Below are 18520 nucleotides of genomic sequence, written 5' to 3'. Positions count from 1 at the left end.
ATTGAGTTTGAGAGATTTTGAATCAGCAAAATGCATTGTCTAGTTTAAGTACTTGGAAATGTGTGTGACCATTTTGGAGAGTTAGCGACATACACTTGAAATTTTCACCATCAAGATAACAGATGAAAGAGGTTATGAAAAGCATGCCGAGTAAGAAGATAACCGGTAATTCCAACATGAGATGGATAAGAGAAGCGTAAGACAAAGTTCTGTATTCCTCTTTCCAGTTCAGGCAAGGGAAATAAGAAGAGTTGAGAAGACTATAAAAGGAAACTAACAGGAGATTTTTGAGGTATGAGGAGAAAAATCCAATGAACAAAAATAAAACAAAATTGCTTAAATTAAAATAAATCTACAACAGTTAAATTACATAAAAAGAGGTAATTGCTTTGAATGAAAATGCTCAAGCAAAGTGTTTAGAATGAGAAGCAGGTCTAGAGAGAAACCTGTGGTGAATATCAGTGTTCAATGTCAGAGATGAGAGAGGAGCCAATCAAGATGTTTATTTGTTTAAATAAAAACTACTCTTGTTAATTTATACAAACAAAAAGAAGTGGCTGTTGTAAGCCACTGTAAGCAGGGAACGGATTTATCGTGTGTATCTCACAGAACCAAAAAGAAACTGTTTGAGCAATCAGTGAGTCAGAGGAGAAAAGGAACTGGGCAATTACAGGGGCCTCGGCCAAAAGAATCCATTTACCTATGTACCCTCTCTTGGGAGGCTGGAAGTAATGTGATTGGTTTACTACCAGTGATTCCCTGTTCCTGCCTTCATTCCAGATATCATAATTCATTTAGTATGCACCTGATGGTTCAGCTTGCGTCAGATTTCTATCCCTGAATCAATCAGTTATGACCAGGAAAGCTGGGTCCTCTAGCATAGAAATGCACCATCATTGTATATCTGATAGTATATATGAGATAAAAAACAGAAATGTGAGCTGGCCAGCTACAGAAGTGAGGACTCCTTCGAGGAGCCTCTGAATAAACGGTGTAAGAGACTAGAAGGGAACTGCTAAGTCGCTTCAGTCGTGTCCGACTGTAGCGACCCCATGGACTGCAGCCTACCAGGCTCCTCCGTCCATGGGATTTTCCAGGCAAAAGTACTGGAGTGGGGTGCCATTGCCTTCTCTGAGAAGGGAACTAGGAAGGCATAATACTTAGGAAAATTGACAAGAGAGAAGATAACTTTAAGAAAGAATAGCTGTCAGTACCAAGGAGTGCAGAGACTGAGTAAGATAGGGACTGAAAAATATTTTGTCAATTTCCGTATAAAGCCAGAAGCAGAAACCAGATTGCTCTGGGTCAAGAAGTGAGGGATAAAAACATAAGATTAAGAAATATGGGCTGCTATTTTGAGATGTCAGGCTATAAAAGGAAGGGGATATAAGGAGGGTTTTGTTGGTTTGAAACTTGAACATGTTTACAGTCAGCTGAAAGCAATATTGATGATGGTAGGAGTAGTTGATGGTAATTGATGGTGCAAAGCCCCAAAAGTGTTAAAAGGGTATTTTAATGGATGAGTTTATTTATCAGATTGATTTAATTAATTATATTACCAAAATTTAAATGAGTAGTATCACATTAATTTAACTAATCAATAATATTAACAGTTTAGGTTGGGGCTGTTGGTCGGGGGCGGCCGCGCAGCGCGAGCAGGCAGCTCCGGGGCGGGCGCGCGCAGGGATGCTCCGGGGGGCGGCGGCAGCGGCTGTGTGGGCTGAGGCGGCAAGGATAGCGTGGGCTCCCGGGCCTTTCCCCTGAGTCGGCCGCTCGGACTGCGCCGCCCAGGCCCTTTCAGCCTCCGCCCCTTCAGCCTCCGGGCCGGGCCCTATAAAAAAAAAAAAAAAAAAAAATTAACAGTTTAGGATAAATTCTTCAATTTCTAACTTGTTTAGAAGCATCCACTTCAATACAAAATGCATGCTAAGTTCAAAGCATTCTTGCATAATTATTAAAATAGTTTCTTAAAAATATAATTTGACATCTCATAAATTGCTTATTATCTCCATTTGCTACATAACATGCCTGCTTTTTAAAAAGTGCTTCAATAACTTAAACTGTCTAAGGCAGATGTACTGTTTTCCAAATTACTAAGGTTTTACTGTACTTGAAAATTCATAAGTTAATCATAACCCCATAATTTGTGACATTATTTAGTTCTAATCGCAAAATATATAATTTTATGACTTTTAAATCATGTGAAATATGAATTCTAAGCTACAAAAATTGCTTAAATTAAATTCATTTTCAATTATCTTGATTTTACTGTAGTATTAAAGCAAGAGATGCTTAGGATTGCATGTTGAAAATTATAAAGAGTTCTTAAAATGAAAATATTTTCTGGAAAGAGAGGTGCACTGAAAAATAAAGCAATGTCAATTTAGTGAGTAAAGCATATGACAATTAATTCTGTTTGCTTGTCAAGTTACAATAGTGTATTCTGACTGATCCTGTCAATTTCTACTTCATACATACACATACATAAATTACTAATAGAGGAGTTACAATGAAGTATTTTATATATTTTATCAAAGGGGATTTTAATAGCTGTAATATGTTAATATGAGTACTTACTGGATGTATATCAATATTCTAGCTCATATAATTATGATAATCAGAACTTCCACAATAATTAGTAGAAAGCACAGCAGTCTGGGGAAAAGCTATATATAGCTGAGAGTTGCAAAAATAAATTGAAGAAGATAACAAGTTCATTTTTTCCTGTTATAAGACTTTAATGTATAAGGTATTTGAAATGATTATCAGCAAAAGGAGATCCATTTGAGTTGTTTCTCAGTCTTTGGGGAGGCCAAAACAGTAAAATTTCAACTCTCAATAATTGATGAAAAGAAATACATTTTTGGCAACTCTGAAATATCATAGGGAAAGATCTAGCCTTAAGAAAATAGAACAAAAAATTGGAAATTACATAGGCTTCATAATGAATGAAATTTATAATTGTTCTATGGAAAGCTGTTAAATATATATGGCAAGTCAACATGTGTAAGATAAAAAGGTATGATTTTATACAGAGAGTTTAAAACATTGTGAATTAATGACAGCCTTTGAAGCAGTCTGAATCCCAGCTTTGCCACTTCCTATATAAGTGATCTCAGGCAAGTCACCAACCTCTCTGTGCCCCAGTTTCTACATCTTTATTATATAGATTATAATAGAACCTGGGCTTCCCTGATGGCTCAGTGGTAAAGAATCTTCCTTCCAGTGCAGAAGATGTGAGTTCAATCCCTGGGTCGCGATATAGGGAGTGCCCTGGAGAAGGAAATGGCAACCCATTCAGTATTCTTGCCTGGGAAATCCCATGGACAGAGGAGCCTTTATAGTCCATGAGGTTGCCATAGAGTTCAATACGACTTAGTGACCAAACAGCAAGTATAATATTACCTGTTACATGGGATTAAAGTCTTAGTCACTCATTCGTGTCTGACTCTTTGTGACCCCCATAGACTGTAGACTGTCAGGCTCCTCTGTCCATGGGGATTCTCCAGGCAAGAATACTGAAGTGGTTTGCCATTTCCTTCTCCAAGGGATCTTCCTGACCCAGGTATCAAACCCAGGTCTCCTGCATTGCAGGGAGACTCCTTACTGTCTGAGCCACCCAGGGAAGTCACATAGGATTAAGACAAGAATTAAATGAGTAATTAGGACAGTGCATGGCCCATATAAATGCTACGTAAGTTAGTTGTTATTATCTTTAATATATTTAGTCATTATACCTTTAATCCATGTCCCAATAAATGAGTTCACTGAACTACATAAAATTGTCAAGATTTAGTAAAAGTTAAAATTTTAATTATATAATGTTGGCAGTATTTTGTAAATGATACAGGAAGACTACTTTCTGACTATATAAGAGTGGAAAAGTGAAAATGAACAAGGCCAGAAGAAAAGGCTGGTTCAGATTTAAGGATGATGGCCTGGTCAAAGTTTATTTTCACTTTGCTTCTTTATCAAATCAGCAAATTTAAGCCAAACAAGAATATAGTACAATAGAAAAAATACCAAGGATACATGATGGCCATAAAGATATGATCCCTAACGTCTCCTTTTTCCTTGTGGAGGCATAACGCCCATAAGTCAGTTGGTCTCAGACATCTTTTGTTGTGTAAAGACTGTGTCAGTTCAGAGGAACCCAGAAACGGGCTGATTGCTTTTTTAGAATATTTTAGGGAGCTGCAGGTTCTGAAATGGAACATTGGTACAGGGCATCTGCCTGTTACGGTGAAAGAAGGTCTTGCTGCTCACATTTCCTTTTTTCACATAATATTTCTTGCTAAGTTATAAATTCTGCTTTAGCTTTTCATGTAGTAGTCCTGGGGACAGGGAAGAATTAAAACTAGCTCTGAGAGTCTGGGATACAGAAAAAAATGACGGTATTGATGAATGAATGAAATAGTCCATGGGAAGAGTTAATTTGAGGGGTTCAGAAATATATCCTTATCCTACCATTTTTTAGAATACAGCAAATTTATGGCTGGAAGAAACCTCAGAGCCTAATAAATCCATTTACCTCATTTTATGAATGAGGAGCCTAAACTCCATCCCTCTGGAAAGACTTAATGATTCACCCAAAGTCACAGAGGCATTGGCTGACCAGGATCAGAAGTCAAGTCTATTGATTCCTTGTCAGTGATGTTTAGAGTTAAATGGTGTTTTATTACAGAACAACATTTTCAAACGTGTTGTTATATGTGGTACATATAATTATTTTTAATTGATCAAGATATCCCACTTCCTTACTGCGCTATTTAACTGTGTTTGTTTTAGGCTAGATCATAATATTGAATGGTAAGGCTTCACGTGAGCTAGAGCAGGTGGATATACTAACTCCACAGTCTGTCGGTAGAAACGAAAGCCATGTGACTCTGCTCCCTGGGGTTTCTCACAAGAGAAGAAATCACATGATCCAGATGTTTCCTTTACTAACTAAATTTCAGTGTGAATTTCTTCCCAAGGGTTGGTTTTTCTCTTTTACTCCTTTTTGATCGTGTAGATCTTAAAGAGAATGGCAATCAGGATCTTTATTATTGAAGAAACCATAAAAGATAAAATAAGAACTCTAACCATTTTATGTGTTTAAATAAAGAAGACTCCTTAGGATAGAAAGGTATCATTTTAAAATATGTTAAAGGACAAGTGAGAGTCCAAAATTACTTTTGTGTGCTTTCTTTTGATCACAATAAGGTATCGTTAGTTTTATTGCTTTACTGTAATGTCTTCTGGCTGTGCTTATAATATTTTCATACTTTATTATAGTCACTGTTCTTAGAAATTTTTAACTCAACTGTTTTAATTTGCCTACGGCTGAAATTTGACCTAGAGATATTTGGCTTAGATATAATTCATCAAACATAACTCATCTTTAAAAGGCAATAATTAATATTATATCAGGTGCTAATACTTGTTTGAAATATTAGACTTCTTTTAATCTTATACATAAAGTGATCAGAAACATTATAGGAGAATGAACATTTAAAAAGTGTTATTGAATGGAGATTTCAAAAACAAAGTTATTGTACTTTAAAAAGTTATCATCCCACCTTTAGTTAATCATAGATTAGGGTAAGAGACTTCATTCATTGTGTAAAATTACCATTGTGTCCCTAATGACAATTTGTAGGAACATAAAGTGAAAGTGAACTCGCTCAGTCAGTCGTGTCTGACTCTTTGCAGCCCCATGGACTGTAGTTTACCAGGCTCTTCCGTCCATGGGATTTTCCAGGCAAGAGTATTGGAGTGGATTGCCATTTCCTTCTCCAGGGGATCTTCCCGACCCAGGAATCGAACCTGGGCCTCCTACATTGTGGGCAGACACTTTACCGTCTGAGCCACCGGGAAGTCTCATAAACAGAACATAACAGGAACATAAACAGAATATAAACCTATATATTGATCTATAACTTCATAACCCTTTCCTTTTTCCCCTTAGATTTTTTTTTTAAAGGTAATTCTATCTTTTTGAAGTACCACTGAAGTATTTCCCAAATTACATTGGTCCCTCAATAGTTGACCTTCCTACTGTTGAGGTAATAGTTATCTTTTACTTAGAATATAGCAGCGGGTTTTTCTACTGGCTCCCTTTCTTACCATCGTATTACTGTTCCTTGAGAGGAAGAGACCGTTCAATCACTATCTCTCTGCTCCTTCTTGCACAGTGTCAGATGCAGTGTATGCCCACAGACTACACGTGAGGAAATGGGAAGTTTGGGGTCTTTGCTCATACTCCTTCATTGCTTGTTTCTTTCTCATCACAGTCCCGTAGTCATCATTGCCATCCTAATAGGAAAACTTCTAAACCCAGACTTTCGAGTGTCAGCTGCCTGTGCTGTCCCTCCTTTATTTATTTCTCAAGTTGGTCCTATTCATTTAGGTTAATTTTCTCATTAGTTATAGTTTGCCCATCAAGTTTTCATTTATCCAATCACACAGCATCTTGAGCGTTACTGCCTCTGTAAAGGTGACTCTTGGTTCTCTTGTCCTTCATCACCTTGACACCTTAGCATACATACATCACACCTGTCTGTCTGTAGTATGACATTCTGAACCCTCCTCATTCTGGTACCGCATCACTGTTATCAGATGGCATTCCTTTCTAATGTCATTCCTTTATAAAGAAAGTCTTTGTATATACTGATTAACTTTTCCACTGAGATTAAATAGGGAAAATCATGCAACCACATAGATGGGAATCCTTCAGAATCCTGGTCACCAACCTCATTTGAATGATTGATGTGTTTCAGAACATTATAGTTTTACTCCAGAGCTGATTTCACTGAAGGACAGAGCATACATATTCAATGCTGAAATCATACAAAGCAAGAGATTTTCTTTTAACAAGCATTTGTAAGCACAAATACAACAAAACAATACAAAAATTTTGATGAAATGGTCATAGTCAAGAGATACTGAGCAATTAAGTAAGGTTTGAATCAGATTTTGAAAGAAATGATAATTATGAATGGCAGGAGACAAGTGTTAAGATTGGGAGATATTTCAAATGAAGACATACAGGAAATGTAAAATAAGAGATTGGATACCTCCTGAGAGCAAGACTTATTTTTTTTAACCATTTTCCTAATTATATATAAAATGATAATTACTTATTGCAAAAAAAAGGAAAATGCTAAATAGGGAGAAGAAAATAACAATCAACCATAGTCTATCCAGTTGTCTAAGGATAACCATTTTAACATTTTGACTAATATCATTTCTATATTCTACAGTGTTTTATATGCAGTAGTAACCAGTTGATTTCTCAACAGACCAGCAATCTCAAGTTTTAAAAGCAAACAAGTCTGGGTTCCAACCCTCCTGCTAACACTGGGTAGGTGTATAACATGGATCTCTTTGGGTTCCCTCCCCGTAAATGAGGATAATAACTATTTTTAGAGTTATTATGGAGATTAAGGAAGGTGACGGAGAAGGCAATAGCCCCCCACTCCAGTACTCTCACCTGGAAAATCCCATGGATGGAGGAGCCTGGTGGGCTGCAGTCTGAGTGATTTCACTTTTACTTTTCACTTTCACGCATTGGAGAAGGCAATGGCCCCCCACTCCAGTGTTCTTGCCTGGAGAATCCCAGGGACGGGGGAGCCTGGTGGGCTGCTGTCTATGGGGTCACACAGAGTCGGACACGACTGAAGTGACTTAGCATAGCATAGCATAGCAAGGAAGGTGATGTAAATAAAGTCCCTTATACGTAGTAGACATACAGTATAGTATATCTGTACAGTAGATATACAGCAAATTATATTACTAGTTTGCTATTATTTTTAAGCTAACTTCACATATTTTCTTTAGTTTTATGTGGAATCTGAAGTAATGAGTCTTTACAATATTGACAAATTGGAGCAACTCTGAACAGCATATTTATAACTTGTTTTATTACAGAGAAGCTGACTACAAACAAAATATTTACCAAGTCTGAGTTCTCTACAAGAACTTTAATCAGCCGTTCAAGTCTTTCCATTACAAAAGTAGAATTTCCTTTTCTTGGCAACACTTTTTGAATAACTCATCATCTGAAAAATTGAATTACCTAAAAAGATTTTAAAATATACAAATATAGAAACTGAATTCATTGTTAGTAATACTGGCTGTTGGATTTAAAAATGACTGTTGGGGGCTTCTCAGGTGGCTCAGTGGTAAAGAATCCACCTGCCAAAGCAGGAGACCCAGGAGATGCGGGTTTGATCCTGGGTTGGGAAGATTTCCTGGAGTAGGAGATAGCAACCCACTCCAGTATTCTTTCCTGGAAAATTCCATGGACAGAGGAGCTTGGTGGAATATAGTCCACGGGGTCACAAAGAGCTGGAGATGACTGAGTGACTGGACACACAAGCACACACATTCTGGTAATAGTTGAGCTACTAGGAAGACAGGAAGATATCAAACTCATTGGTATATGGAAATACTGAGGTTTTGTTATCCTAAAGCATAACTTCTGGTGGACATAGCATTATCTACCACTTAGCTTATAGTTTTGGAGATTTTTTTTTTTTTGCCTGATTTAAAATTAATGTTAATTATGGCATATTATATACCTATAATATAATTTGTTTTCAAATAAAAATTAAACCTTTTACTGCAAAATATTTTAAGATAGGAGAATCCAAGTGTATGAGGATGTTTGATATTTTAAAATGGTATATCCATGGTTATTCTGTATTGGGAAATAATTGAGTTTCAAATGAAAAGTCTTGTGATGCTATGGACTTTTATATTGAAATGTTTTTGTTAAATGTTTTTCTCTTAAATTCTCTGAAGAAAAATAAAAGCTTTATTCCAAAACTACTTCTCTGAAGTGCAGGATAAGAACCGATAAGAAATCTTTAGCTGTTTCATTGTATGAGAAGAAATTACTTGCATTTATTAATAATTAAATTTTCAAAGCATCTACCCTTGCTCACAGTGGTCTCTGAGGCTTCACAGGATACTCTGCAGCTCTAGGATACAATGAGAAGCGGATGCTCAGGCAGCCTCTGTTTCTTTTCCGTTTTCAAACCTTAGAGGTGTAAAAATTGGGTCACACCTCATGAAATTTAAATAACAAAACAGTCTACCTAGATTAATAATAATCCTACTTCTTCTACTGCTATATCTTGCCTATAAATCAGAATTAAAATTTTGGGGTTAGTATCACAACTTAAGGGTTTTTTTTTTTTTTTTCCTTTCATTTTGGGGAAATGACATTTTTTATTCTTCTTCCTCAGGATGGATTGGGGAGATGAATATCCCCACAATTCTTTTGACCTACGTTGTTTGTTAAATTCATTTCCTGGAGACTTGGAGTTTAAGCAGATCTTCAGTGACATTGATGAAAAGATAGAACAAAATGCTAGAAGGTAAATATTGTTAATTTTAAAACAAGTTGGTTTCATGTTTCATTTGCAAGAACTTTTATTATCTAGTCTATGTTTAGTGTTTCCTGTTCTTAAGAAAATTTTAGGTTTTAATTATCATTAACTTTCCTCAAAAAATTAATTAGACCCTTCCCTCTAGGATATAAGATGATTTTTCTTATCTGATTACTACTTTAAACAAGGCTAAAAAAAAGGCTAAAAATACAGGCACTGCCTTCAAATAGATAAAGTTTGTTGAACTACTGTTGTTGGGGAGGAAGAAATTTTCCTCTACCCTTCTAGGTTCTTTGCATAGTCTAATAATTAAATTGAAGTGAGACAAATGAACAGGAAAAACTCAAACAAAAGTGTAAAATAGCCTGTATTCATGAGAGAGACTCAGAAAAACTGAGTAGATGGCCAAAGTGGCCAAAGTCCTCATCTTAAATACTATTCTCAGCTAAAGATGAAAGAGGTTGTTGAGGTTGGGGAGAATCAAGCATGGCAAGTTGCCAGGAAAAGCGTTATGAACAAGGGTGAGGTTGTTGTGCAGGCTTAAGTCAGTGCCTTCTCCACTGATAGGAGATTGATTATCCTCTGCCTGGTACAGTGAAGGAGATACCTTTACAAATGGAGATTTTTTCCTTCTGAATGTGAATGTTTCTAACGAAAGGGTAACTCCTACTTGGTTTTCAGATTATTTACTTTATGTGTTTCTTAGAAAACAGACAGCTTGGTATAATTTAATATGCCAAAGAGGCATATTTTAGGGTGGCAAGTTTTGCTCCCCTCAGTTCTGTTCTTTCAGTCGCTCAGTCGTGTCCGACTCTTTGCCACCCCATGGACTGCAGCATGCCAGGCCTCCCCGTCCATCACCAACTCCCAGAGCTTACTCAACTCACGTCCATCGTGTCAGTGATGCCATCCAACCATCTCATCCTCTATCATCCCCTTCTCCTCCTGCCTTCAATCTTTCCCAGCATCAGGGTCTTTTCAAATGAATCAATTCTTCGCATCAGTTGGCCAAAGTATCGGAGTTTCAGCTTCAGCATCAGTCCTTCCAGTGAATATTCAGAACTGATTTCCTTTAGGATGGACTGGTTGGATTTCCTTGCAGTCCAAGGGACTCTCAGGTCCATATAGCCATAGCTATGGTTTTTCCAGTAGTCATGTGTGGGTGTGTGAATCTGAGCCAACTCCGGGAGATGGTGAAGGACAGGAAAGCCTGGAGTGCTGCAGTCCATGGGGTCCCAAAAATTCAGACACGACTTAGCGACTGAACAACAGCAATGCTGTTCATGATTTCTTAGGGCTTGCCAGTATGGATGGCCTGCATTTTCATTAATATGTTTAAACATTATCATTTGATGGATAAGCACGGAAATTAAAATTTTGAAATTAGATATTCAAAAAATAGTAGTGTAGGGTCATGGATTTCTTGAACTGCTGAAAGCAGAACGTTAAATTATTTTTATGTAATGTTTGCCGTATTAAGTCTCCTCACTTAATTGGGAGGCTAGGCAGTCCATCTATGTGAGGTTAGTCTTTGTCACCTACTCCAAAATTAGTGTTACTGAACGCTGGAGGAGGGACTTCCCTGGTGGTCCATTGGTTAGCAACCTGCCTGCCAATGCAGGGGACACAGGTTCAATCACTGATCTGGGAACTAAGACCCAACATGCCTTGCGGCAGGGAGGCCAGTGCACCACAAGTACTGAGCCAGTATACTCTAGAGCCTGTGAGCTGCAGCTACTAAAGCCTGTGTATTCTAGAGCCAGTGCTCCCCAAGGGAAGTCACCACAACGAGAAGCCCATGTACTTCAACTAGAGAGTAGCTTCCACTTACTGCAACTAGAGAAAGCCCGTGTGCAGCAACAAAGAGCCCCATGCTCTGCATCAAATACCCAGCACAGCCAAAAATAAATGAATTACTTAAATAAATAAACACTGGGGGAAGCAGGAACAGCTAAGCAGATTAACACTAATACATATTCTCTGATAGAAAGGACTTTGTCTTCATATGTGTTTGTGGACCCTAAGGTCAGTTCATTCACTGCAATCGTTTTGGCCGAAGATTCTAATAATTCACCTTATGTTGAAACCATGTAACTCAGATTCAGAACTCATGGTCTTTTAATTAGAATCACTCACCTAGTGTCTGGACTTGTTTCAGGGCAGAAGGAATTCAGTGAGAGGCAAAGTGATAGGCAAGAAAGTAGGTTTATTAATATAGGACACTTGTGAGAGATGCAAGCGGGCAGGCAAGGGGGCTCTGCCCTGAGGATACAATGGGCTACATTTGTTTAATCAAAGAAAAGTAGGGGAGGGGAGAAGGCTGCCTTTTCCCTTGTTCTTCTAGTAAACATCAGACTTACATCACCTTTGTATCAGGCGGGAGAATGTTCTACCCTATGAGGTCAAACTAACTGTCATAGCAATTAGTTAAACCAGCAGAAGGATGGTAACATATCCTAAAATATGTTGCATCATCTCAGGTTTCTGTATCATGAGAGTCTCCTACTTTGGAATGTTGTCCTTCCTTTAAGTTCTTGCCCTTGGTCCTAAGTATCTTCTGTCTTGCTGAGCTCAACCAGCAGAATGCAGGCCTCCTTTTTTGTTTCTTTCACTTAATGACCTAGGGCATATCTTGTGCTTTTATTTATCGTTTTATAGTTAAGCAAGCCTGCTTCATGTACAACATTATGATAGGTTTCTTAAGCAACTGTTAACCTGCAGTGATTTCCCAAAGTCCCCTTGGTTTTCCTCTCTATCTGTAATCCCTTCCTGGGACTTCCACCACTACCAGTGTAACTATCCTGCTCTGTCCCTATCAGTGTAGGTTACAAATAGGCAAACCACAGTAAAAATGTCTATTATCAAATGATGAACAGTGTTTCCTTTTTAAAAATTTAAAGTATAGTAATACACTGTCAAAGAAACTGAACCGAGCAAGTGAAATTTTCCTGCAGTTTTTTCCTCATGTTTAATATGAGAATACAGTTTACTTTTCACCATAACAATGGGCATAAATAACTTAAATTCAAAAGATAGCCTATACTCCAAAAATTCTTTTATAAACAGCAAAAAAGTATCATATTGCTGAGGAATTAAAATTAAAATCTTCTCCCATTCTGGGAATCCTCTCCACAAAGGCTGAAGAGAAAGAAAACTCTTCTGTTATTCAACAGGCTTTAAATCAAAATGTGAGAAACATCCAGGCGATCTGCTAAGAGACTGAAAAAGCAGAAAGGAATCACAGCCCTTTATATAGTCTAGTAGGTACACCCATTTGGAGAAGGCAATGGCACCCCACTCCAGTACTCTTGCCTGGCAAATTCCATGGAAGGAGGAGCCTGGTAAGCTGCATTCCATGGGGTCGCTAAGAGTCGGACACGACTGAGCGACTTCACTTTCACTCTTCACTTTCATGCGTTGGAGAAGGAAATGACAACCTACTCCAGTGTTCTTGCCTGGAGAATCCCAGGGACAGGGGAGCCTGGTGGGCCGCCATCTATGGGGTCGCACAGAGTCGGACACGACTGAAGTGACTTAGCAGCAGCAGCAGCAGGTACACCCATTATATGTAATAACATATTTTCAGGAGAAACAATATCTGTTGTAGGAAAAAATGGGTTGCAGGAGGATGGTCATGTCCCTGGTCCCCGGAGAGTTCCAAGTACTTGGGACAGCCCACCAAGTGAGGATCCTTGGCTTCGTGTAGGAAAGAATTCAAGCGTGAGCCGTAGCAAAGTGAAAGCAGGTTTATTTAGAGAGATAGACCCTCTATAGGAGCGTGGGGTCTCTCAGAAGGCGTGAGCAGCCCTGATACATGGGGTGGTTCATTTTTACGGGCTGGGTAATTTCATAGGCTAATGAGTGGGAGGATTATTACAAGTATTTTGGGGAAGGGGCAGATATTTCCAAGGATTGGGCCACCACCCACCTTTTGGTCTCTGCAGTCACCTTGGAACTGTCATGGTGCCGTGGGTGTATCTTTCAGTGTATGCTTGTAAATTACAATAAACACATAATGAGGCTCAAGGTCTACTGAAGGCGAATCTTCCACCATCTTGGGCCTAGCAGTTTCTAAAAGGTTTTTGTGGTCCCTTGTTTTTCTTAATGGTTATATCATTCTTTTCATGGTTGTGCCCTGCCTCCTTCCTTCCTGTTTCCTAACCAGCCTTCAAATAGAATTGATAGCACAGTTCTTCACACTCGGTTCATCCTAACTTCACCATGAGTAAAAAGCACCTGTGTAAGCTAGTTGGCATCATCCTGAGGAGAAGCAAACTTCTCATGTCTTTATGATAAGAAGCCGTTTTGCAAATTGAATCAAGGCACCCACTGACATTAGGCTGCTCCTTTTCACAGGCACAGGGAGATAGTTATCTCCCTTGGTGTTTGTGTTTTGAAAGGATGGCTCCCAGTTTTTTGAGAAAGACAGTCCTGGCTGAGAAAGCTGACAAAAGATCTATCTAGTCTTCCAAGGGATACGTTTCAGAGAGATGAAAAAGTACTTACATTTGCAGTTTCTAAGGTAAATAAGAAACAGAAGGAGAGGGAAAACTTTTCCCTTATTTTCAATAGCGAGAATTAAGCTTCTTATTTTTAATTTGTAACTACCATTAATTTATATGTATATACATACATACCCATATAAATATATATATATCTTTTTAAAAAATAGCATAATATATCATTTTTTAAAAAGCATGTATACGTGACCTAATCACATTATGCTGCTGCTGCTGCTAAGTTGCTTCAGTCGTGTCTGACTCTGTGCGACCCCATAGACGGCAGCCCACCAGGCTCCCCTGTCCCTGGGATTCTCCAGGCAAGAACACTGGAGTGGGTTGCCATTTCCTTCTCTAATGCATGAAAGTGAAAAGTGAAAGTGAAGTTGCCCAGTTGTGTCCGACTCTTAGCGACCCCATGGACTGCAGCCTACCAGGCTCCTCCAGAGAATGTGTATTATAATTTATATTATATATGTGAATATAAAATCACTATGTTAAACTTCAGTATAATTATGTATTTATTTAATTTATATATTCAATATTATATATGTCTATATTGCATGACACAGTTTCTCACCCAAAGGAATTTATAAATGAAATGAGTATGAGCTTAAATAGATTAACAAGTCACTTATCCTTATTCTAGAGAATTTTTTTTTCACCAACTGATGCTAAGAAAATTTTTTTAATTGAAGTAGAGTTGATTTATAACGTTGTGATAGTTTCAGGTGTATGTATATATATATGTATATATAGAGAGATGATTATATTAAAACAATTTAAATATTTTCTAAAAAGTGACTTTCTTTGTTCATAATGGCCTTGAGGCTCCATCAGAACAAATCACTGAGGGATTTCCCTGGTGGTCCAGTGGTTAAGACTACACTTCCACCTCAGGAGGCATGGGTTCCATCCCTGGTCAGGGAACCAAGATCCCACCTGCCGCAGAGCATGTATAGCCAAAAAAAAAAAAGAGATAAAATAAGAGATTAGAAAAAAACCAAGTCACTGAGCTCTGATGCTTTTGTCATAGACGGTTTCATTTTTTATTTGCTAAACCATCTACAGTTATTTCCTGTCCTACCTGGTCAATAAGAAATCATATTGAGAAGTGAAACAATGATTAAAATATTGTACTTTGCCATCATAAATAGTTATTTAGGTCAAAATTCAGATGTTAGTATTAAAAAGAAAATATGGAGTATAAGGATATAATTTTTAAATTAAAAATATTTTATTGCCCATATATTAAAACAAACCTAGAGCAAAACCACCTCAAGTGACCATTGATCTTCATGGGGGATAAAATAAGGGAGAGCTGTATGTGCTGTGTGCTACATTTAGAATCAAGTCTATTTTTCATCAAATTCAATTATGTTTTTATTATACTCTAGAGAATAAACATAATAGTATAGGGTGTATATATTTTTTAAAAATAAAATACTGAATAATAACCATGTTTCAGAAGAGTGTAAATCATTTATGCACTCATTTATTGCCTCCTAACAGAATAGCTTTTAGAAAATTGTATGTCATGACGAATCAGTTATGCCACACTTACATTGCAGTAGTTGAATTACCCTTGGCATTTTTGTATTCTAACAGTTCTATTTATCTCTCAATGGTGTACACTGAATAAGTAATGAACATCCATATGATATGGCTTTTCCCAATACTTTTAAAGAAGAAAACATTAGTAATTCATTTTTAAATATGGTATTTTTCCTTACCCTTGAATTTTTAAAGTTGTGTTTCTAGCAGTGACCCTGAATTCTAAGTGTGAATTCTTTCCCTCTTCTTAATATTATCAGGTTTTATGAGCCACAGGGTCTTTTGCTTCCCAAAGCAGTGATTCACCAGAATGGACTAGAATGCCCAGAGGTCACTGAACCTTCACCTGCCCTTCAAGAGAGGCTGTCATTCTCCCAGACCATTTTTCACTTTTACATCCTCATTTGCATTCAAGTCAGAGCTAGGTGACTCTTAGGTCTGACAGTGGAAGTCAGTGACGCTGAATCACTTACTTCTAACACATATCAGCATTGGTAGCAGGAAGGTAAATAACCTGCCAAAGAGGGATACTGTGAATGCTGTGTCCACAGACTCACCCCAGTAACTAAAAACCACATGTAGCACTAAAATCTGTTCTGAGCTGAACAAAACTTAGTATTAGCTTAATGCGATATTGAGGCATAGAAGTTTTCTTGGGCTTACAATACATCATGAATGATTTTTCTCCTCTTAATGTTCAGTTGATACATCATTAAGAGTTTCTTTTGCCTTTCTGTTTCTTAACTACAGACAGTATTTGTGTGTACCTCAGGATGTAAGTTTTGCTGGCACTGTGCAGGATTACTCCCCCACCCTTTTTTTTTTTTTAAATCTAAGAAAGAACAAAAGTACTCCCGTGGATAATATCACTGGTCTTGATCCAGGAGAGGTAGGGTCAGAGTGGTAGGGGAGGGCGTTAACGTTATATTGTGGCAGAATACTGGATAGATGGTTTCTATAAATTTAACCATGCTCTCTGATTCAAGGTGGCATATTAGACCATTTTCTTCTCATTATCTGTCACCATTAGCTCCATTATTTGAAGTCTAGGAGGTTCCAACTTCTTTCTCCAGAGTCCTGTATTATATGCCCTCAAAGCTTTCATTAGACCTCTGCTTCAGGAGACTGAGATAAGTGGCGTGAAATGTGGGATCAGTAGCTCTATCAGATTATCATTGGGTAATGCATACATTTTAGGTGTTCAACAGGTTTTAAAAGTATAATCTTTATTTTTAGGTGAGTTAGCCTTATTTACTTTTGGCCAAACAGGCCTAAGACAATAAAGAATCACCGTTCAGGATATTCCAGTAAGAAATATTATTGTATTATCTTTCCATGGGAAATAAGGAAAAGGAAGTAAGTGTCTTCCTGTCTATAAGCTGTTTTAATAGCAAAGGTGTGAATAATATTGTACTAAAAATGCAGACCTGATAAGGAGATTGAGCCAGCAATAGTAGGGCACTATTCTGGAGGGAGGGTCAGAGTTAATGGTTGAGGGGGAAGTAACCCCCAGCCCTGAGATGCCAACCAGAGATGCCCAGTGAAGCCAGCTCAGCTATGAGGACAAGCATGGGGGAGGGAAAGCTAGAAGGAGACTGGGCCCTGGTAAGGAGATGTAGCTTGTGTGGCTGGCCCCTCTCTCCTGCCAATGACTAATGCCTCAAGAGCTAACTCAACCCCAACAGCTTTCCCTGGGAAAGGGCTTCGTCAAGGATTTAGCAAAGTAAACACCTTGTCTTAAAAGGATCACTAATGCCACAGCTTTTGCTAATCACAGTCTTTGTTCTAGAATTATGACTAAGAATATCGTCTTATGGGACTTGGAAAGAAGTTGAGTTGGGGAGCCTGAAAGCTGGTCTTGTTTTCTCCTTTATTTTTGCTTTAAAGGCTAACTGTTTGGCACTGTATTCTCATTGCCTAAAAAAGTCCTGGGACAAAGTAGGCTAGAGGTTAGACATCTACTGTGTCTGCTTTAGCTAGTGTGACGTTAGATGAGTGGAATGGGATACAAGAAGCTATCATCAAGTGCTAGTTTTCTCTTCCGGTAAGTAGTTTACATTATAAAATGATACATACTCAGGAAGATTTGCAGACAGTAGAGAAAGGCCAATACAAGGAAAAGGTGAGTATGGAAGGGTAGAGATGAGGAAGTTTTCTAACTCCTTTGACCCTCCTCATCTTGTTCCTCAGAGGTAACTTACACTAATGAATTATTGTAGAACTATCCAGAAATGTTCTTTATATATAGTTGTGTGCACCCAAAAATATATTCTCCTTTTTACACAGATGGGATTTGTGGGTGTACTTTACTTAGATTTTTTTTAATGTATTTTAAAAACTTTCTCCGTATACTAAGTCAATTCCCTCTTGATGAGCATTTACATTATTTGTAGTCTTTCTGCTGTTACTGCACACACACATGCATACATGTGTCCTTCCTTCCTTAGGAAAGGTTATATGATGGCTTCTTAGACGTTGTATAATTAGCTGTGATAAGATTGTTCCTCAGCCGGCCTTCCACTGTCTTCTCTCCTATGAGCAGTGTATGAAATGGTATACTGAATGTCCCGCCTCCTCAGTGTGGCCATACGTATTAATTAAACCCTCAGTTTGTAACTTGCAGTCAGATCTGTCTGGCTTAGTGATTGCATGTATCTGGGCAATGAAGATAAAGATGTAAACTAGATATGTTCCTGATATAGTCTGATTTTCATTATTATATACGTTCTCCTTCTCTCTTCTTTTTTCTCTTTCTCAGGAAGAGAACCAAGGGAATCATCCCAAAGTAAATGCTGGTGCAAATTTCTCACTTTTTCTCCGGTTTTCAGTTTGTGTGGTTTCACTGGGATAAGTCACATTCTGACTTTAGTAACTATGCTAAAATATGAAAGCTGGGAAGCCTCCATAGATAAAAAAGATAGCACATTAACTTACTCTTGCTTGTCATGGATGTTAAACTGCCATGTCCTAATATCGCTGTAGAACATTTCTGGGAAATGTTCTTTATATTGTTAACAGAGTCCTGTGCCACTTCCATGGAGCTCCTATCTACATTATGGAAAGGGATCCCAAGTCATATGTAATTTTAAA

General features: G+C 37.9%; 1 protein-coding gene across 15 annotated transcripts in view; it reads left to right on the top strand.

Annotated features, from left to right (window-relative positions):
- KIAA0825 (KIAA0825 ortholog) overlaps positions 1–18520 on the top strand; it is a 428558-nt gene that overhangs the window by 56625 nt on the left and 353413 nt on the right. For 7 of the 15 annotated variants that reach the window (XM_086413109.1, XM_086413116.1, XM_086413112.1 and 4 more), the window contains exon 3: positions 9234–9365. In XM_086413109.1, the coding sequence (XP_086269235.1) occupies positions 9235–9365 (131 nt within the window). In that variant the 5' untranslated portion in view covers position 9234. Of the gene's footprint in view, positions 1–7244; positions 7346–9233; positions 9366–18520 lie in introns of all 15 variants that reach the window. The other 8 variants (XM_086413110.1, XM_086413115.1, XM_086413108.1 and 5 more) reach the window with 2 other exon arrangements.

This window comes from Bos grunniens, chromosome 7 (genome assembly GCF_055505025.1).
Source record: "Bos grunniens cultivar Pamir isolate PY7600 chromosome 7, Bosgru_T2T1.0, whole genome shotgun sequence".
In the NCBI taxonomy this organism is placed as follows: Eukaryota; Metazoa; Chordata; class Mammalia; order Artiodactyla; family Bovidae; genus Bos; species Bos grunniens.
This window is presented reverse-complemented; position numbering and strand designations above follow the sequence as displayed.